This window comes from Protopterus annectens, chromosome 10.part0 (assembly GCF_019279795.1).
Source record: "Protopterus annectens isolate FY-2018-M chromosome 10.part0, PAN1.0, whole genome shotgun sequence".
Classification (NCBI taxonomy): domain Eukaryota; kingdom Metazoa; phylum Chordata; order Ceratodontiformes; family Protopteridae; genus Protopterus; species Protopterus annectens.
This window is the reverse complement of record NC_056744.1, coordinates 344,036,308-344,058,208: the sequence shown is the minus strand read 5'-3', so window position 1 is coordinate 344,058,208 and position 21,901 is coordinate 344,036,308. Positions and strand designations below refer to the sequence as shown.

Below are 21,901 nucleotides of genomic sequence, written 5' to 3'. Positions count from 1 at the left end.
GGCTACACTCCGCTGGGATAGTTATCTCTCCTTTAGGGGGGGGGAGAGGGGGGTTGAAGTTTGCACTGAACCTGTCTGCCAGTATGTTGGCAATGTCTGTGGGTTCAGTGATTTTTGTATCATTTTGGACTAATTCTGAGCATATCTGGGAGTTTCCATCCAGGTTCCTAACATAGCTGAAAAAGGCCTTATGATTGCCCTTTGAATCCATGGCAATTTTTCTCTCAAAATTGGCCTTAGTTGATTTTATGAGTGCTCGTATTTTTTTACTAATAATGATCAGGGTGACTTCCCTTTTATGGATTTTGTTCTATCATGTAATAGCTTTCTCCTCTTATTGTAAAGTTTGTTAATGGCTGGGGTCCACCAGACTGGACGTTTGCCCTTTGTGGAAAGAGTCTTGGTTTTATTTGGGATTGCCTGATCCATGCAGTCCTGGAGGTGTTCATAGAAGGCATTTGTAAGGGCTTCCAGCTTGGGTTGTGGTTTCCACTGGCTCAGGGGCCTTGAAGGATACCACACCAGTCTTGAGTAGTGTGAAGTTTGCTTTAGAGAAGTTCTTCACTGTGGTCTTTTTTGTTTGAGGTGGGGGCGGGATGTGGATTTCCAGTGAGATTAGTTTATGATCAGATCTCACCAATGAGGGATATACTTCCGGTGTGGAGCATTTTGTCCCCATGTTTGTGATAATGAGATCTAGTATATTTTCTCCTCTCGTGGGAACAGTGACTAGCTGTTCCATGGCATTTGAATTTATGAACTCCAGGAACCGTTGGGCTAGAAAGTTAGGGCTTGAGTAATGTTCCCAGTCTATATTCGGGTAGTTGAAGTCACCCAATATGATGGTGTTTGGAGATACATTTATACCCTCCAGTGTCTTCAGGAAGGCTGTGTGGGGTTCCTGAGTTTGAGAGGATGGCCTGTAGCATGCTACAATTTGTAGAGCAGTTTTGCCTATGGTTAGTTGCACCTGGATGGTTTCCGAAGCGTCGTGCGTTGCCACCAACCTGGAGGTGTGGGTATCCTTTATGAATATGGATACACCCCCTCCTTTTGTGGTGTGGTCCGGGTTTTGGGGTTGGAACGCATGATATGAGGTAAAACCTAATAGTGCCGGGGTGCTCTCAGGAGCCTTGAACCAGGTTTCAGTTACAGCACAGACATCAATGTTGTCCATACTGAGAAGGGCCTCGAGTGCATGCATTTTGAGATTTAGACTTCTGGCATTGAGCAGCATTACCCTCAGTTTCTTCCCATTTTTGTTTTCTAGGGTGGTAGGTTTAGAATTTGAGCCTTGCCTAAAAAAGGCACTATGGGGGTGGCAGGAGCCTTAGCCAATATCCGGAATCCCAGGGGAGACAGGTGCAAGCCGTCCCTTGCAAAGCAGCGTGGCATGTCAAGCATGTCATCCCAGGCAGACAGACACTGGGTCCCCTTTGAATGACACCAGACATTAAGCCAATTGTTAAAGCTGATCATCTTGTCTCTATATTGTGGCATCATTCTTGGTGAAGGAAGGATACTGCTCAGGGTCAGGGTCATACCTGCCTGGGCTACATAATCAGAGAGCTCCTCTATGTCTCTTTTCATGTAGTCCAGGGAGGTACATCTCAGGTCATTCACACCAGCATGGACAATGACTGTGTCATATTTGTATTTGCCGTGGAGTGACCCGAGTGCTGGTGTTATGTGGTGGATTCTAGCGCCCGATAGGCAGCTTACTGTGACCCTCTCCTTGTTCAGCCTGGTGAGTGGGACGTCAGTGTGTCTGACTATGGAGTCACCTATGACAAGTATGTTTGGTGTATTTGTCCTTAAGGGCTGTGACTGCTTTGCACACTGCTTTTGTGGTTTATGTGTTGCTTGTGGGGTGTCTTGAGGTAGCAGTTGTTTGGGTGTCTGCTTTGGAGGCCTCTGCTGTTTAGGTAAATTTTTACTCAGAGCCTCTGAGTATGTCTTTGTGTGTTTATGTGTTTGATTCAGTGGTGTGGTAGCATTATGTGAGGCTGGTTTTGTGGTGTGTGTAGTTGCCTTCTCCTCCTGTCTGGTCTTGCCAGTCCTGAGTTGAGAGAGCTCAGCCTCCAGTTTGGCTAAATAGCTGCATCTCTCGTAAGTATTTGTGTTATGTGGGAGGAGGAGACGGTTGTCTGTGTACATGAGGCAGTTATAACATTGCCTCAAGATTCCCAGATTCACCAGCTGGACCGGAGAGGAGACTGACAACTGACCTTTGGACATGCTAGAATAATATTGGGAATTCCTTAATAATTGAAAACAAGGGCCAGTGGGGAGTGAGGGTGTAGTGCTTTTAATTTTTAGTGCTGACTTATATAATTGCTTTAGTGAGCAAGTGCCAGGTAACTTGAGTGCAATGTGTTACAAGTAACTAAATGCAAAACGACAAACAGTAACTTTCTTTCAAGTGAAACAAGGAAATAAGTACAGTAAGCAATGCAGATATCACTAGTGATCCACAGAAGCTGAGAAGCGTATTAGGTGGAATTAGCTTCCAGGAAATAACAAGCAAACAAACAACAAGCATATAAACAAAGCTAGATTCAGCAGGCCTGGATCTAGTCTATGCTAGAGCAAACAAGGTGTACCAATTTCAGTAAGATACAGTTCAAATATTCAGGCACTATAAACCTTTAACCAGAAATTCCCAGCTCAGAAGGGCAGAGTCCAGCCTCTTCTCCCACAAGAGTGCAGACCACAAACCTTCTTAAAGTAAAATAACTGGCCTGAAGCCCAAATGCCTAAACCAGAACTAATACACTTGGACACTGGGCTCTCAATCAGCAGTTCCCAACTTAGAAGGATGAAAGCTACCTGTCCTGCCACCACAGTGCTGGCCACAAACCTTCCTAATGTAAAACAACTGGTCTGAAGCCCAAGTGCTTAATCCAAAAGACTTAGAATGATAGCTACACTTTAATCAAGTTACAACCAAGCAGTAATAAATACAATTGAATACTTTAGAGAATGTCTGGATTAGTGCTAAAGTTACACAAACAAAGCTAGATCCAGCAGGCCCGAATCCAGTCTATGCCACAGCAAACAAGGCGCACCAACTTCAGTAAGAAGCAGTTCAGATATGCATGCACTATAAGCCTTTAACCAGAAATTCCCAGCTCAGAAGGGCAGAGTCCAGCCTCTCCTGCCACAAGAGTGCAGACCACGAACCCTCTTAATGTAAAATAACTGGCCTGAAAGCCCAAGTGCTTAAACCAGGATTAATACACTTTTAGAATAACAGACACTGAGCCCTCAATCAGCAGTTCCCAACCTAGAAGGATGTAAGCTACCTGTTCTGCCACAACAGTGCAGACCACAAACCCTCTCAGTGCAAAACAACTGGTCCGAAGCCCAAGTGTTTAAACCAAAAGGCTTAGAATGAGTTACACCAAGCAGTAATAAATACAATTGAGTATTTTTAAGATGATGCAAAAGTAAAATGAAGTAGGTAGAAACACAAGTACAGTAAAAGCAGATGAAATGTTTTTTTTTTTTTATCTGAACAAGTGCTGAGATCAAAGAAACAGATTTGAGTGCTGAAACTAGAAAACTGGCTAGTTATAAGAAAAAAAACAAGCTAGAAGGCTTCCCTCAAACACAGAAGGGCTTGGGGGCTCAGAAGCCTACAAATAGTCTATACCACTTAACAGGAAAGGCAGGAAATAAGCTTAATTTTTTTTTGTCTGTTTCCCAGATGCTCTCTTTGTACACAGTAGGAGTGCCTGAAATCAGAATATGATCTCACTGCACTCAGTTGAGTGAGCAAATGAGATGAGCCCAGAGGCAGGCTGAGGGGCGGGCAGTTTCCAGGCCACTAAGATTAACACCAAAACAAAAACAGGGAGGGTGGTTGGGAATAACTGAAGAGCAGAATAACTGCCAGTTCAGTTAAATATTCCTTCAACACAGTTTAAATCAAATTAAATACTGTATTTTTTTTAAACAAAAGTGCAGATAAAGGTACTTAAATTCTCTTATACATCCAGTTGAATATAACCAAGTTCTTAGCCGGCCAAAGCTGAGGTTTTTAAGCAGAAAATATTTCACAATGGACCACTTAGATAGGCAAGGACAGGAAATCAAAGAATGTGGCTACCCCCACACCTGTAATTACTAGCAAATAACAAAATTCAGCAAACACTAGCTTCAGTTCAAGTTACTGAAGAGCAGAATAACTGCCAGTTCAGTTAAATATTCCTTCAACACAATTTAAATCAAATTAAATACTGTATTTTTTTTTAAAAAAAGTGCAGATAAAAGTACTTAAATTCTCTTATACGTCCAGTTGAATATAACCAAGTTCTTAGCCGGCCAAAGCTGAGGTTTTTAAGCAGAAAATATTTCACAATGCACCACTTAAATAGGCAAGGACAGGAAATCAAAGAATGTGGCTACCCCCACACCTGTAATTACTAGCAAATAACAAAATTCAGCAAACACTAGCTTCAGTTCAAGTTACTGAAAAGCAGAATAACTGCCAGTTCAGTTAAATATTCCTTCAACACAGTTTAAATCAAATTAAATACTGTATTTTTTTTTTTAAAAAAGTGCAGATAAAGGTACTTAAATTCTCTTATACGTCCAGCTGAATATAACCAAGTTCATAGCCGGCCAAAGCTGAGGATTTTAAGCAGAAAATTTTTCACAATGCACCACTTAAATAGGCAAGGACAGGAAATCAAAGAATGTGGCTACCCCCACACCTGTAATAACTAGCAAATAACAAAATTCAGCAAACACTAGCTTCAGTTCAAGTTACTGATGAGCAGAATAACTGCCAGTTCAGTTAAATATTCCTTCAACACAGTTTAAATCAAATTAAATACTGTATTTTTTTTTTTAAAAAGTGCAGATAAAGGTACTTAAATTCTCTTATACGTCCAGTTGAATATGCATGTTGTCCATGTGCAACTAACAACGGGCAAAACTGCAATCCAAATTGTAGCTTGCTACATATCACCCACCATGGTCCACGACCCCCATTCTGCATTTCTGGAGACACTGGGAAATATGAAGGTCCTACCAAACACCCTAATACTGAGTGATTTAAATTACCCAAACATAAACTGGGAGAACTACTCAAGTACTAACTCCCTTGCCCAACGCTTCCTAGAATTTATAAACTCAAACGCCCTGGATCAACTGGTCAACACCCCCACCAGAGGGAACAACATATTGGACCTGGTCATCACGAACATGGGTGACCGGTGTTCCACACCGGAGGTCAACCCCTCGCTGGTTAGATCAGACCATAGACTAATCACTCTGGATATCCACATTCCGCCCCCACCCTCACTCAAGGAAACCACCGTGAAAAACTTTTCAAAAGCAAACTTCACGTTACTTAAGACCGAGGTGGAAAGGTTCACAGCCCCTGTACTAAAGGGCAATGCTGTCCAGCTGCTGAAACCTTTACAAAGGCACTCTATGAGCATCTGCAGGAATGCATGTATCGTGCTATCCCAAGTAAAACCAAGACTCACTCCAAGAAAAGGAAACCAGTCTGGTTGACCCCTGTCATAAACAAGCTATACAACAGAAAGAGGAAACTAGTACAGAAATGAGTAAAATCCCAAGAAGGAAAAACGTCCCTGATCAGTATCAGTAAGAAATTATGATCCCTCATTAAATCATCCAAGGCTAGTTTCGAAAGAAAAATTGCCAATGACTCCAAAGATAACCACAAAGCATTCTTTAGCTATGTCAAGAACCTAAGTGGAAACTCTCAGATCTGCTCTGAATTAGTGCAGAATGGCACAAAATACACTGAACCGACTGAAATTGCCAACATTCTGGCAGACAGGTTTAGTGCAAACTTCACCCCCCTCTCACCCCCTAAAGGGCCCATAACAATACCAGAAGAATGTAGGGCTCCATCAATCACCAACACACAGGTTAAAACAGCCATAGCCAAAGCCAAAAACACAGCTTCAATGGGACCTGACGGTGTCCCAGGTTGTGTCTTACAAGAGCTCCAAAATGAACTAACCCCTCACCTAAACACACTGTTCAAACTCAGCCTCTCTACAGACTACGTACCCACACAGTGGCGCACAGCACCAGTTATCCCGCTCCACAAAGGTGGAGCCACAACAGACCCTGGGAACTATCGCCCTATAAGCCTGACTAGCCTGGTCTGCAAGGCTATGGAACGCATCATCATGGAACTCATTAACAGAGACATTGGGAACCTCCAAACCTTGGACCCTTACCCATTCTGGCTTTTTTAAGGGCAGATCATGCCTCCTAAACCTGGTCGACTTCTTTGAGAAGGTTACCAAGGCATTAGATGAGGGAAGGAGGTCCACACAGCCTACCTAGACCTCGTAAAGGCTTTCGACACCATTCCCCATTCTAGTATAGACAAGCTCACCAGCTTGAACATAAACCCCTACGCCGCGAGATGGTTTGCCAACTGGCTCATGGATAGAACCCACATGGTGAGAGTTGCAGGCTCTACGTCCGACTCTAAACCGGTTACAAGTGGCGTCTCCCAGGGCTCAGTCCTAGGACCCCTCCTGTTCAGTATATACTTCTCAGAGTTACAGGCAAGCATAGGAGGACTATCCAAAAAATGACCCAGCCAGTAAATCCAAAGATTTATTTTCGTAATACCAAAAATTGACTTCTCTGAGAAGTCAGTTTTTGGTATTACGAAAATAAATCTTTGGATTTACTGGCTGGGTCGTTTTTTGGATATTACTTCTTACTGTGTGGTGAAGCATAGGAGGAGTATGGCTGACCAAGTTCACAGACTACAAACTAGGGGCCATAACAGATTCTCTGGCTAATACAAACACCCTCCAGATGGGTCGCCCTGAGACGGATACCTGGTGTCAAAATCATGGCCTCAAGCTAAACGCCAAAAAGTGCATAGTCATCCCCTTTGGAAAAAACTGCAAACTACCACATAGGTGGTAGTCCCCTAAATACAGAAAATGTAATAAGGGATCTGTGGACCCAAGTAGATAGTAATCTCTCCTTTGACAATCATATTGCCAAGGTGGTTAGAAAATCCTTCTATGTGGCCCACCTAATCACAAAAGGGTTCGCATCTAGAACAAAAGAGGTCATTGTGCCTCTCTACTCATCACTCATTAAAACCATCATAGAATACAATGCCCCATTTGGGATGTACCTTACAAGACACCTGCAACAGCTGGAAAGACCACAAAAGTACCTCACCAAGAGGATTACTGGCCTCAAACAGATGCCCTATGCAGCCCGACTCAAGAATCTCCAGCTGTACTCGCTTGCATACCGCTTACTCAGAGGTGATCTCTGCCTGACATACAAGGCCATATCCAACCCAGAATTGATGGATATGCTCCACCTAAAAAAACAAATCCCGGAGAGCCACACGCTCTAGAGATATAAACCTCACCACAACGATAAATAGGACATGCTGGAGGGATAGATTCCTATCCCAGAGACTCCCCATGCTTTGGAACAGGATTCCAATATACATCAGGCAGAGCCCCTCACTAACACTCTTCAAGAGAAACCTTGACGGGTGGATGGGAAACAGAAAATTTACCCCATGGATCACTGCAGTGGCTCTGTTGGACAACGGCGCTGGGAACTAATGGCTCTGCTGGACAGAGGCACAGGGAACTAATCTAAGGGGGTGGCGAAAGCCAACACATTCTGACTAGGCTTATAAATGTCCTTGGGCAGATAGCTTAGTACTTACCTATGAACTGGTCCTTCAAGGACCTTGTTCAGTCACAACTTTGGTTGCAAGAGGCGCAGTGGCACAGCGGTTTGCATTGTCACCTCACAGCAAGAGGTTCTCCGGTTTGATTCTCAACTGGGGTGCCTTGTGTGCTGAGTCTGCATGCCCTCTCTGTATTCATGTGGGTTTCCTCCCACATTACACAGACATGCATCTGGAGCATTTCTCCCAGGGCCTCCACTTTCCCAGTAAGCAAATGTCAAATAAAATAAATAAATAAAGAGCAAGGGAAACGTAAGATATATGGTGCATTTACAGCAGCCACCCAACCATTACGGTTTTGGGAGATGGAAGAAAACAGTGTGGAGAGAAAACCTCTTCAGACGAGGGGAGAATATGAAAAATTCTACAAAGACAGTGACCAATGATCAGAAATGACCACACAGCCTGGAGCAGTGAAACAAAAATTTTAACCGTCAAGTTTTAATTACAGTATGCAGGGGTACACCAAAGGCTTTTCTCTGCAGGATATTTACATTTCTTAAATTTGACTTACCTTTCTTTTTTAGCTCAGCAGTTTCTCACACTGAGCAGGAAAGAAGACTAAAAGAGTCATGGCTGTGGCGGTTAGAAAGTCCTCAGCAGGATTTAGAAACCACTGCCCAGAAATCCGTTAATAGTTAAATAAATTGCCCTATCACAAATCCGACATCACAATCTTAAATACTACAGCCTGCATTTGGAAGATAAACATATAAAAATATTCCTCTTTTAAGTCGTGTGCTACACACAATGATGTGGTTGTACAGTAAAGTAGACTGTCTTCTGATTATGCCCAGTAAGAAATACAGGATCTTTGTCTTCACCGACACTTGTGGTAATTTCTCCAATAAAATCAGCAACTAAAGGTTAGAAGCAAACATCTGAAAACAATTCTCTCTACTTACGCAAAGAAAGTCTCTGTACACATAAGAGTAGAGCCAGTCATGGACCACCACATTCCACGTTCTGTAGTAATTGGCAAACGATGTCGAATTCCACCAATCCTAAAAATGACAAGAAGTGTAAAAGTTGAATTTTTTTTGTCTAAACAGACTTCCTAAGAACAGTTACAATTATTAGAAATAAGAGGCATTTTAACAATATTAACAGCTCCCTTCTCATCAACCAGCTCTTCTCAAGCATACCTTTGGAAGCCTATGCAACAGCTAACCTTTGCTTTATCATGGCATAAGTACCTTGACATATGTCTGATTACTGATGACTTTATGGCAGGCACTGCAAAACAGAAGTTAAATGCGTCACTATGCTGTTTCTGAGGAAGTTAAATCAAACGCTCAACAATAGCGGTACAAACTGACAATACACAGTTTAGAGCAGACATACCATGCCCCTTCAGACTAATGTTCCAGGAAAAAATGAAGTGAAGGTAGCCAGCCCTGGGAGTTACACGCCCCTATATACTTCATAATGCAAGAACAAGATAATCTTATTCCATACAAGATTCTTAGCAAGCGGGTCAAGTGATGATGTGGGAGCTTCTATTGTAGTAAATCATCATATACTGCAGCATACGAGGGCACAGAGAGTACCTTCACACAAAAGTGCATGTTCACAAGGACCCTTGCGCTGCAATACATTCTGAAGAATAGGAAAACACAAAACAGTACAGGGAGGCAAAGACCTAGGGAAGGAGGTTACAGAGCACACTGTTTAGCACAGGTGCTATGAAACCTGCACTATTTCTAGACTTCAGGTTCAGTCAGTAATGCCTACAGAAGGTGTGGACAGATATCCATACACCAGCTTCACAGGTGTGGACAGATATCCATACACCAGCTTCACAGGTGTGGACAGATATCCATACACCAGCTTCACAGGTGTGGACAGATATCCATACACCAGCTTCACAGGTGTGGACAGATATCCATACACCAGCTTCACAGGTGTGGACAGATATCCATACACCAGCTTCACAGGTGTGGACAGATATCCATACACCAGCTTCACAGGTGTGGACAGATATCCATACACCAGCTTCACAGGTGTGGACAGATATCCATACACTCGCTTCACAGGTGTGGACAGATATCCATACACCAGCTTCACAGGTGTGGACAGATATCCATACACTAGCTTCACAGGTGTGGACAGATATCCATACACCAGCTTCACAGGTGTGGACAGATATCCATACACCAGCTTCACAGGTGTGGACAGATATCCATACACCAGCTTCACAGGTGTGGACAGATATCCATACACCAGCTTCACAGGTGTGGACAAATATCCATACACCAGCTTAACAAGTAATGTGAGCCCATTGCCGAGGAAAGCTGAAGTGGGTGGCAGCAGCTTTAGTAAATTTAACCCCAGTTTTTCCAGATACAGCATAACCATGACGGACAAAGCAAAAGGGAATACAACTTGCCAGCCATTTGGAAAGGGCCTGCTTGGACCACCTCCATTACAGAGAGGGAATGAACTCTGACTGTGATCCAGGCAAGCCAGATTCACTTGGCAAACCTAATCCATCATAGGCTTTGTGAGTAGGAAGAAAAGTGAGCAGCGCTTTGCTAGTTCACTATCCTGAGGTGGTAAGTGGAAGGGTACACTACTTGTTAAATGAGACAATGAATCTAGCATGACAAAAAGTCCTTTGCAGCTTTCAGGGTGGTACTGTACTGAGGTCACTCAGATCTCTCCACTTGCATCCTTGACAAGTACAGTAAGGACTTCCCTGCTCATGGGGGCCTGAATTGCAAGGGGTAAGATGGAGAACTGACAGGAAACTTAGAATGGAAAGAGGATACCCTGGACACTTTCTAATGATGCTTAGCTGCAGGGGGTAATAAAAAGGGGGTCTCCTTGGACATGCCTTCTGTGTTTCCCCAAGACAGCCTGTCTGACTGAAGTCTTTAGTCATGTTAGTACAGAAGCTTAATTAACTATGGGCAAGGTTGTGAAGTATCATTACTCCTTCAATCTGTGGATACTATGGACAATGCTGTGAAGTATCATTACTCCTTCAATCTGTGGACACTATGGACAATGTTGTGAAGCATTATTACTCCTTCAATCTGTGGACACTATGGATAATGCTGCGAAGTATCATTACTCCTTCAATCTATGGATACTATGGACAATGCTGCAAAGTATCATTACTCCTTCAATCTATGGATACTATGGACAATGCTGTGAAGTATCGTTACTCCTTCAATCTGTGGATACTATGGACAATGCTGTGAAGTATCATTACTCCTTCAATCTGTGGACACTATGGACAATGTTGTGAAGCATTATTACTCCTTCAATCTGTGGGCACTATGGATAATGCTGTGAAGTATCATTACTCCTTCAATCCATGGATACTATGGACAATGCTGCGAAGTATCATTACTCCTTCAATCTATGGATACTATGGACAATGCTGTGAAGTATCATTACTCCTTCAATCTGTGGATTAGAGGGGAACAACAGGAAATCAACACATTGAGTAAAGGCAAGTACCCCTTGGACATAAAAAGTGGGAATGGTCAAAGTAATCCTGTTCCTGTGGAAGATTGTTTACCACTCCTTGCACACTTGCAGCCTGCAGTTTTGAAATTCCCTTTTCTGTAGTGATACCTGCTAAGATGAGTTTTCTAGAATAAAAACTTAGCAGCTGAGTGAATCAGCTTGAAAGAAAGCAAGGTAAACTTTCTGAACACAAGGTTCATGTCTCAATGGAGGCGGAATGAGTTTCCTACTCCATCTGGAATGAATAATACATTTGAAAAAAATTCCTTCACAGCTAAACTGGTGGAAATGCCAGACCTGCACTTCAACTTGGAAAGACAAACCCTGGTCAGACATGTGGTAAAAATTTTGGAGAATTTAAGGGCTGTAGGTGCTAGTGGGGTCCAGAGTTTGATTAATACACAAAAATAACCACCTCTTTCACACACTCAAATAGGACTTTGTTAGGGCTGGTAGTATTCCTGTGAATATGTTCTACTTTTAAGAACAAAAAGTAAAGGACTCTTCCACTAAAAGTACTGGTAAACTATTGATTTTCATTGGCTGTGTTGTACTATATTAGATGCTAGGTTTTTACTAGTGTTTTATCATCTGATGAAGGGATTTACCCGAAAGCGCTTATGATACTGCTTTTATTGTTTTAATAAACTGAAGTTGCTTCATACACAGGGTGGTAGTACTTGTGTTACTTTTGGATTTACTATGTTCTACTTTTGTCAAGAAGTGTCCATGTGGAACAAACATGAGATCTTCGAAGCCCAAAATCTTAAAGATTTTGAATTGGAAAGGATTAACTACAGTAACAAAGGAGTGACATGGGCTACTCCTCATAAATTTATGGATTTGGTGAACATGCTCGTGGCCTACTAGCCATAAAGGAACCAATGCCCTAGTCCAATATCAGTATTCAGATGAGAGACATGGGGTACTCCTCATAAATTCATAGATTTGGTGAACACGCTCGAGGCCTACTGGCCATCAAGGAAATGATACCCTGGTCCAATGTTAGAATTCAGACAAGTGTACTACCAGAGACCACTACACCTGCCTTGACCAGTGATAAGCTATTAGGATGAGGTTTGCTTTTTCTCTTTTTGCCTTGACAAGCACTTTTGGGAAAAGTGGTAATAAAAGGAAATCATACAGGGCCTCTACTCAAACTGGTGGAAAAGGCACTGATCACCCAGGACTGTGCATATGGCTAGGGGATGCAGAAAAAGCACAGTTGTGTACAATTGCCATAAATGTAGATGTTCGAGTGTATTCACTGTTGCAGTCATCACCTGTGGGTTATTCCTGCTGTGGTAGCCCTCGGCTGGCCCGAATACCAGATAATGTTTTTCTTCATTGGCTGCTGTCGCTTGCTGCCTGACATCAGGTCGTCAGTGTTATAAAGGAAGGCAGCCAACGTTATTACATCAGTTTTTCCTTACCCTAACCAGTCAGAGGCCCAAGTAAATATGGTGAAGTGGTCCTGGTGGCTAAAAGCCACCATTACAAACTTATGTCTCCATATAGAAAGAAAGTACAGTTGTGTACACTTACCATAAATGTAGATGTTCGAGTGTACTCACTGTTGCAGTCATCACGTTTGAGTTATCTGCTTGCAGTAGCCCTCAGTCAGCCTAATTAACAAAGTCTTGGGTCCTGCGTCGGTTGCTGTCCCTTCTTCCGTGACGTCAGGTCGTCAGGGGTATAAAACATGCAGCCGAAGCCATTGCATCAGTTTTTCTTGCCCCAGATGTCAGGTGCTCCCCTAATGGGAAGCAATTAAATCTATAAGTATACAAGGTTATACCTCCAACAAAAAAGCAAATACACCAAAAAGCTTTTGAGCATAATAAAGGAGAGTAGAGGTATAGCCAAAAGAAGTAAGGGGGCTGGAGGGAGGGTAACCAGGACTGCAACAGTGAATACACTCTAACATCTACATTTATGATAAGTGTACACAACTGTACTATGTTCTTCGTGTTTCACTGTTGCAGTCATCACATTTGGGTAGATTCCCAAAGCTAACGATGGGAGGAGGAATTTAGATAGCATTAGGACCAGCTATAAGGCCCTGCAAGACTGCAGTGGCAAAGCCAGCTCTGGAGTTAGAGAAAATTGGCAGATGGTAATGCTTGGTGAAAGTATGTACAGAACTCCAGGTGGCAGCTTCTAGGATGTCCCTGATAGGGACGCCTCTGAGAAAGGCTGTAGAGGTAGATGCAGCCCTGGTTGAGTGGGGTCTAATCCCCTGTGGGATAGGTTTTCCATGATGCTTGCAGCAGAAATTAATGTAATGGTCTATTCCATTTGGAAATGGTTTGCTTTGAAATAGCCTTCCCCTCTGCCCCTGCAGCAAATGCCACCAGCAGTTGGTCAGATTTCCTTTGAGGTTTAGTCCTGTCCAAGTAGAATCTAAGTTGCCTGTGCACATCTAAGGAGTGCAGTATTCTTTCCCTTTTGTTCTGTGGATTAGGAAAGAAGGTTGGCAAATGAATGGACTGATTGAGGGCCACAATGGATACCACCTTGGGCATGAAGGAGGGATTGGTCCAGAGAAATGCCCTGACCGCATGAAAGATGGTGAAAGGTTCAACTGCCATGAGGGCCTGTAATTCAGATACCCTTCTTGCTGAAGTGATTGCTAAAAGGAAAGCTGTTTTCCAAGAAATGAATTTTAAGTCTGCAGTAGCAGCTGGCTCGAAAGGGGGAAGAGTGGGATTTTCCAATACAAAGTTAAAGTCCCATGCTGGAGTTGGAGCTCTCCTGGGTGGTCGTACATTTCTGGCCCCTCTGAGGAACTGATTGAGCACTGGATGAGAGGAGAGGGAAGGTTCTGTGCTATAATGAGCTGAAATGGCTGAGAAATGAATTTTGATGGAGGAGAAAGACAGGCCCCTTGTGAAGCATCTCAGTTAAGTATTGTAAAATCTGAGGTAAACTGGGCACTGCTGTGCTCATCCCTTGAGATTGGTTCCAGACACAGAATCTTTTCCATTTTTCAGCAAAAGATTTTCTAGTACTAGGCCTCCTTGCCTCTAAAATGATATCCACCACTGGTTTACTGAGGGATGGTAAAGGAGAGATTAGGTAATTAGCCATGCTGCTACGTTCAGTGTTTGAATCTGAGGGTGCAGGAGCTGGTTCTCCTGCTGAGACAATAGGGTAGGAGTCTGGGGCAGGTGCCATGGGGCCAACAGTGACACACTGCGCAAGAAGGGGTACCAGTGTTGGCGTGGCCTGTCTGGAGCAATCAAAATCATCCTTGGTTTATCTTGTTGATCTTTAGTAGTACTTTGGAGAGCAGAGGCAGAGAAGGAAAAGCATAAACGGATAGGTTTTTCCAGCTGAAGGACACAGCATCCACTTTCCAGGCTTGTTTGTGGGAAGTCCTTGTGCAAAATTTGTCCAATTGATAGTTCTGGGGGGAGGCAAACAGGTCTTTATCTGGGCTCCCCCATTTGCTTGTCAACATGTTGAAAATCCTTGGTTCCAGTTTCCACTCGTGTGGGTCCATGAGGTTTCTGCTTAGTTCGTCTGCCAGTGTATTCAGTTTTCCTGGCAGGAATTGAGCTTGTAGATGCACTTGGTAGCTCAGGGTTGTGTTCCACAATGCCATGGCTAATCTGCAAAGGGGGTAAGAATGTGTACCTCCCTGCTTGTTTATGTACCACATAACAGTGGTGTTGTCCGTCTTTACCATTAATTGTCCTGGAAGAATGTGGTCCTTGAAGGCTGTCAGAACATTCTGTACAGCTAACATTTCTTTTTGATTGATATGCAGCTGCATTTGATTTGGGTTACATTTGCCCTAAATACACTTCCCTGCCAGGTGAGCCCACCCATGCATAGTCTGATGCGTCTGTTAGGGTTTGGGTGGCAGGGGGGTAGAGAATGATAGTCCCTTGTTTTGGTGGCAGGCCTCTGCCCACCAAAGAAACTCTAGGCGTAGGCAAGGTATGATAGGAATCATTGCTTCTATATCCTGAAAATGTTGACACCATAGGCTTTTTAGATACCATTGTAGTTTCCTCATATGTAGTCTTGCATATGGAATTAAAAGAATGCAGGAGGCCATGAACCCCAAGGCTTGTAGTATTTCCCTTGCAGATAACAGAGTTTTTGTGGCCACTTGTTTGAAGTAGGTTGTCAAATGAATTTGTTTCTCTGGCATGAGGAAAGCCATCTGGGAAGTTGTATTCTTTCTCTAGCATGAGGAAAGCCATCTGGGAAGTTGTATTCAAGCTTGCTCCCAGGAATATAATTTGTTGACAGGGTACCAGGTGTGATTTCTTTTCATTTATGGTGTACCACAGACAAGTTAGCACCCTTTGTACAAAGGCCAGATAATTCAAAAGTATTTCCTGGCTTTCTGCCTGAATTAGACAATCATCCAGGTATGGATACATTTGAATATTTCTTTGCCTGCCAACTGCAATGACTGGAGCTAGTCACTTTGTGAATACCTGGGCGCAGTAGATAAGCCAAAGGGCAGTGCAGAGAACTGATAGTGCGTGTAGCCTGCTTTGAAGCATAGGTATCTTCTGCAAGATTCCCTGATTGGGATGTGCAGGTATGCTTCTTTTAAATCTAGTGTTGCCAACCAAGCGTCTTTGCCTAGCATAGGGAGCAACTGGTGAAGAGTCAGCATCTTGAATTTTGGAATCACCAAAAAGGTGTTTAGAGTAGACAGATCCAGGATAGGACGCCATGAACTGTCTTTTCTGGGTACCAGGAAAAGTCTTGAGTAGAAACCTTGTTCCTTTTCCTCTTCTGGTACCAACTGAACAGCCCCCATGCTTAAAAGAGAAGGTACTTGCTTTTGAGCCTCTGTCTACTGATTTGGGGGTAGATCTGGCCATCCGCTTGGTGTTGGTAACGTGTGGAAGTGAAATCGGTATCCCTGGGACAATATATTTAGAACTCAATTGTCCTGGGTAATGAGTTCCCAGTTCTTTGCGTGAAGAGCAATCTTCCCCCCAAAAGGGGCAGTTAGTTGAGAAGTGCTTGGAAGTTTTAAAAAGAAGTAATTGAGACAGTTTTATTACTCCCAGAATTGGAAGTGGAGGCCCCCCACTGCTTAGTCCTGTGTGTACCCTGCGACTGAAGCCTGGGAGCTCTGCAAGGCTCTGGGTTTGGACTGAAGGTCTGGAAGAGGCAGGAAAGGACCAATTCTTGGAAGGCCAATGCCTACTAAACCTTGGAGGTTGTACTTGTAAAAAATCTTTAACAGATTGCATAGATTTTGCTTTTTCCTCCATCTTTTTAAGAACTTTTTCCTGCCTTGTTGCCAAACAGGCGGTCCTGGTTTAAGGGAGCATCCAGTAATTTTGCTTTAACATAATCTGGCAAGGATTGTTCCTTAAGCCAAGCATGCCTTCTAAGTACAGACCCAGTTACAGCAGCAAGATGCCTCTAGTGAATCAAAACCACATTGCAAAAGTATGTTTTCCAACTTGTTCAGCTGAGTGCAGTAAATAGTACAGTTGTGTACACTTACCATAAATGTAGATGTTCGAGTGTATTCACTGTTGCAGACATTACATTTCGGTAATCTGCTGGCAGGTTGCCCTCAGACAGCCTGAATATCAAAGTCTTGGGTCCTGTATCGGTTGCTGTCTCTTCTTCCATGACGTCAGGTCATCAGGGGTATAAAACAGGCAGCCGACACCATTTTCTTTAGTTTTTCTTGCCCCAGATGTCAGGTGCCCCCCAAATGGGGAACAAAAAAAAAAAAAATATATATATATATATATATATATATATATATATATATATATAAAACTACATATACATGCAATTGTAACAACATAAACCTTACCTTCATCTAAAAGCAAATACACCACAATTCTGTAGGATATAGTGAAGGAAAGAGAATCTCCAGAATAAAGGGGGATGGCGGGTGGGTAACCCGGACTGCAACAGTGAATACACTCGAACATCTACATTTATGGTAAGTGTACACAACTGTACTATGTTCTTTGTGTTTCACTGTTGCAGTCATATGGATGGGAGGCTGGAACTAAATAGCATTAGGAGTGGCTAAAAGGCCCTGCAGAACTGCAGTGGCAAAGCCTGCCCTGGACTTAGAAAAGAAAGGCAAATGATAATGCTTTGTAAAAGTATGCACAGAACTCCAAGTAGCAGCCTCTAAAATGTCTTTGGTTGGTACCCCCTCTGAGAAAGACTGCTGATGTAGATGCAGCCCTGGTGGAATGTGAACTAATGCCCTTGGGCACCGGTTTACCATGATTTAAGTAGCAGAAACAAATGCAGTGGCTTATCCACTTTGAAATCGTCTGCTTTGAAATAGCCTTTCCCTCTGATCCTGCAACAAATGCCACCAGTAGCTGCTCAGTTTTTCTTAGAGATTTGGTCCTGTTTAAGTCGAATCCTAGTGGTCTGTGCACGTCCAAGGAATTCAGAATCCTCTCCCCCTTGTTCTGTGGATTTGGGTAAAAAGTTGGCAGGTGAATAGTTTGGTTAAGAGCCACACTGGATACCACCTTAGGCATAAAAGAAGGACTGGTCCTGAGGGGCACCCTATCCGGGTAAAATATAATACAAGGCTCTACAGCCATGAGGGCCTGCAGCTCTGAAACCCTACTTGCTGAAGTGATTGCCAGAAGTAAATTTGTTTTCCAGGATAACAACTTTACATCTGCAGTAGTAGCTGGTTCAAATGGAGGCAAGGTGAGTTTTTCCAACACAAATTTGAGATCCCATGCAGGAATTGGTGATCTTCTGGGAGGCATAAATTTTTGGCCCCTCTAAGATACGGTTTTATCAAAGGATGAGAAAACATTGGTGGCTCTGTGTTGTAATGAGCCGAGATGGCAGAGGCATAGATTTTTATTGATGAAAAGGACAGGTCCTTGTCAATCATCTCAGTCAAGTATTGCAAAACCTGAGGAATATTTGGCTTTACTGTGTCAGTTCCTTGTGCTTGGTTCTAAGCACAGAATCTCTTCCATTTATCAGCACAAGATTTTCTAGTACTAGGCCTTCTGGCTTCCAAAATGACATCCATCACAGACTTACTGAGAGGTGTTGTTTGAATAACTACATGCTCAGCCATGCAGCCAGGTTCAGAGTTTGGAGCTGATTGTGCAGGATTTGATTGTTTTGCTGAGACAGTAAATGTGGTATCTGAGGCAAATACCAAGGAGGGAGTTGAGACGCATTCCTTAGGATTGGGTACCAGTGTTGGCGAGACCAGTCCGGGGCAATTAGAATCATTTTTGTTTTTTCTTGTCTGACCTTTAGTAGGACTTTGGAAAGAAGAGGCAGAGGAGGAAAGGCGTAGACTGAAAGGTTTTTCCAACTGAAGGATAGGGCATCCACTTTCCATGCTTGTCTGTGATAAGTCCTCGTGCAGAATTTGTCCAGTTGACAATTCTGGGGGGAGGCAAATAGATCTATGTCCGGGCTCCCTGTTATAATGCTGAAGACGTGTGGATCCAGTTTCCATAGGTTCATAGGTTCATACTAGGCTATCTGCCCTAGGGCATTTATAAGCCTAGCCAGAGTGTGTTTGGCTTACGCCACCCATTTTAAATTAATTTTGCTATGTCTTTTTTGAGGTTAGTATACTGTGCCTCTGTCTAACAGTGACACAGAAGTGATAGCCGGGGTAAACCTACGATCTCCCATCCACTCATCAAGATTCCTCTTGAAGAGAGTCAATGTGGGACTCTGCCTAACCTGGACTGGGATTTTATTCCAGAGTGAAGGGAGCCTCTGGGTTATGAATCTGTCCCTCCAGCATGTCCTATTTTTTTCAGTGCTGAGGTTCAAGTCTCTCGAGCACGTAGCTCGATGGGATTTGGATTTTCTGAGGTGCAGCATGTCCATTAATTCCGGGTTGGACATGGCTTTATACGTCAGGCACAGATCGCCTCTGAGCAGGCGGTATGCCACTGAGTAGAGCTGGAGTTTCTTTAACTGGGCAGCATATGGCATCTGTTTGTGCCCTTTGATCCTCTTGGTGAGGTACTTTTGGGGTCTTTCCAGTTAATGCAGGTGTCTGGTAAGGTACAACCCAAAAGGGGCATTGTACTCAATTATGGGCCTGATGAGGGATGAGTAAAGAGGTACGATGACCTCCCCTGATCTAGATGTGAATCCCTTCATGATTAGGTGGGCTATATAAAATGTTTTTCTAACCACTTTGGCCACGTGGTTGTCAAATGAGAGATTGCTATCAACTTGGGTCCCCAGGTCCCTAATGACTTCTTCTGTACTTAATGGATTACCACATATGTGGTAATTTGTGGCACTTCGTTTTGCCAAAGGGATGACTATACACTTTTGGCGTTTAGCTTGAGGCCATGGCTCTGGCACCAGTTGTCTGTTTCTATGAGGCCCTTTTGGAGGATGCTTGTGTCGGCTGGAGAGTTGATTATGGCACCCAGTTTGCAGTCATCTGCGAACTTGGTCAGCCACAGTCCTTCCATGTTGGCCTGTACCGAGAAATATATACCGAACAAGAGAGGTCCCAGGACTGAGCCTTGTGGGACGCCACTTGTAACTGGTTTGGAGTCTGACATGGCTCCAGCAATTCTAACCATGTGGGTTCTGTCCTTGAGCCAGTTTGCAACCCATCTAGTGACATAGGGGTTTATATTTAAGCTGGTGAGCTTATCTATAATGCCCGAGTGGGGTATTGTATCGAAGGCTTTTGCGAGGTCCAGGTAGGCTGTGTGGACCACCTTCCCCTCGTCAATGGCCTTGGTGACTGTTTCAAAGGAATCGACCATGTTTAAGAGGCAGGATCTGCCCTTAACAAAGCTGAACTGGGTAGGATCCAGTGTCTGTAGGTCCCCAATATCTTTATTTATGAGGTCCATGATGATCCTTTCCATAGCTTTGCAGACCAAGCTAGTCAGGCTTATGAGGCGATAGTTTCCAGGATCCGTTGGAGGCACCACCTTTGTGGAGAGGGACCACTGTTGCTGTATGCCACTCTTTGGGTACATATCCTGTAGTAAGGCTAAGATTGAACAGTAGTTTTATGTTTAGGTTTAGCTCTTCTTGGAGTTCATGTAGGACGCAGCCCGGGACACCATCTGGTCCCATTGATGCTGTGTTTTTTGCTTTGGAGAGGGCGGCTCTTACCTGAGCATCTGAGATGTCAGGGGCAGCACTCTGTTGGGATAGATATTTGCCCTTTGGTGGGGAGGGGAGAAGTTTGCACTGAACCTGTCAGCTAGGATGTTGGCAATGTCTGTGGGCTCGGTGTATTTTTTGTCATTTTGGACTAATTCTGAGCATATCTGGGAATTCCCACCCAGGTTCCTAACATAACTAAAGAAAGCCTTGTGATTATCCTTAGTGTCCTGTGCAATTTTTCTCTCGAAGCTGGCCTTAGACGATTTTATGAGTGCCCGTAGTTTTTTGCTAATACTGATCAGAGATGCCTTCCTTTTTGGGATTTTGCTCTATCATGTAAGTAGCTTCCTCCTTCTGTTGTATAGTTTGTTTATGGCTGGGGTCCACCAGACAGGACGTCTGCCTTTGGAGGATTGGGTCTTGGTTTTATTTGGGATTGCATGATCCTTGCATTCCTGAAGGTGTTCACAGAATGCGTTTATAAAGGATTCTGCGGTCTGGGCCGTATTTTCCACAGGCCCGGGGGCTTTGAAGGATTTCGCCTTGGTTTTGAGGCGTGTGAAATTTGCTTTAGAGAAGTTTTTCACTGTGGTTTTCTGGGCGGGGGGTGGGGGTCGGGATGTGAATATCCAGTGAGATTAGTTTATGGTCTGATCTTAACAGTGAGGGATACACTTCTGGTCTGGAGCATAGTGTCCCCATGATGGTGATGATCAGATCCAGTATGTTTTCCCCTCTTGTGGGAGTGGTAACAAGTTGTTCCATAGCATTTGAGTTTATAAATTCTAGGAACCTTTGGGCTAGGGTGTTGGAGCTAGAGTAATGCTCCCAGTCTATGTTTGGGTAGTTGAAGTCGCCCAATATAATGGTGTTTGGAGAGACCTTCATATTTTCCAGTATTCTCAGGAAGGCCAAGTGGGGTTCCTGTGTTTGGGAGGGTGGTCTGTAGCAGGCTATAAACTGGAAGGCAGTTTTACCCACAGTTAGTTGCACATGGATAGTCTCTGATGCTTCGTGCTGTGCCACCAACCTGGAGGTGTGGGTATCTTTGGAATATTGATACTCCCCTCCTTTTGTGGTTCGGTCCAAGTTTTGGGGCGAAAAGCATGGTATGAGGTTTAACCTGGTAGTGCTGGGGTGCTCTCGGAGCCTTGAACCAGGTTTCTGTTACTGCACAGATATCGATGTTCTCCATGCTAAGGAGAGTTTCGAGTGCATGCATCTTGAGGTTTAGACTTCTGGCGTTGAGTAGCATTACTCTTAGTTTCTTATCCCTTGTGATACCTATGGAGGTGGGTTTGTCTTTTGAGCCTTGCCTAAAAAAGGCACTATGGGGGTAGCAAGAGCCTTTGCCAATATCCGAAAGCCCAGGGGTGACAGGTGCAAGCCGTCCCTAGCGAAGCATCGTGGCTTGTCGAGCATGTCATCCCAGGCTGACAGGCATTGGATCCTCTTTGAATGACACCAACACTTAAGCCAATTGTTGAAATTGATCATCTTGTCTTCATATTGTGGCATCATTCTTGGTGAGGGTAAGATGCTACTCAAGGTCAGGGTCATACCGGCCTGGGCTACATGCTCAGAGAGCTCCTC

General features: G+C 43.8%; 1 protein-coding gene across 3 annotated transcripts in view; it reads right to left on the bottom strand.

Moving 5' to 3' along the window:
- Positions 1-21,901, bottom strand: part of SOAT1 (sterol O-acyltransferase 1) — a 1,410,727-nt gene that overhangs the window by 174,987 nt on the left and 1,213,839 nt on the right. For all 3 annotated transcript variants that reach the window (XM_044085246.1, XM_044085245.1, XM_044085244.1), the window contains exon 13: positions 8,638-8,736. In XM_044085246.1, the coding sequence (XP_043941181.1) occupies positions 8,638-8,736 (99 nt within the window). The remainder of the gene's footprint in view (positions 1-8,637; positions 8,737-21,901) is intronic.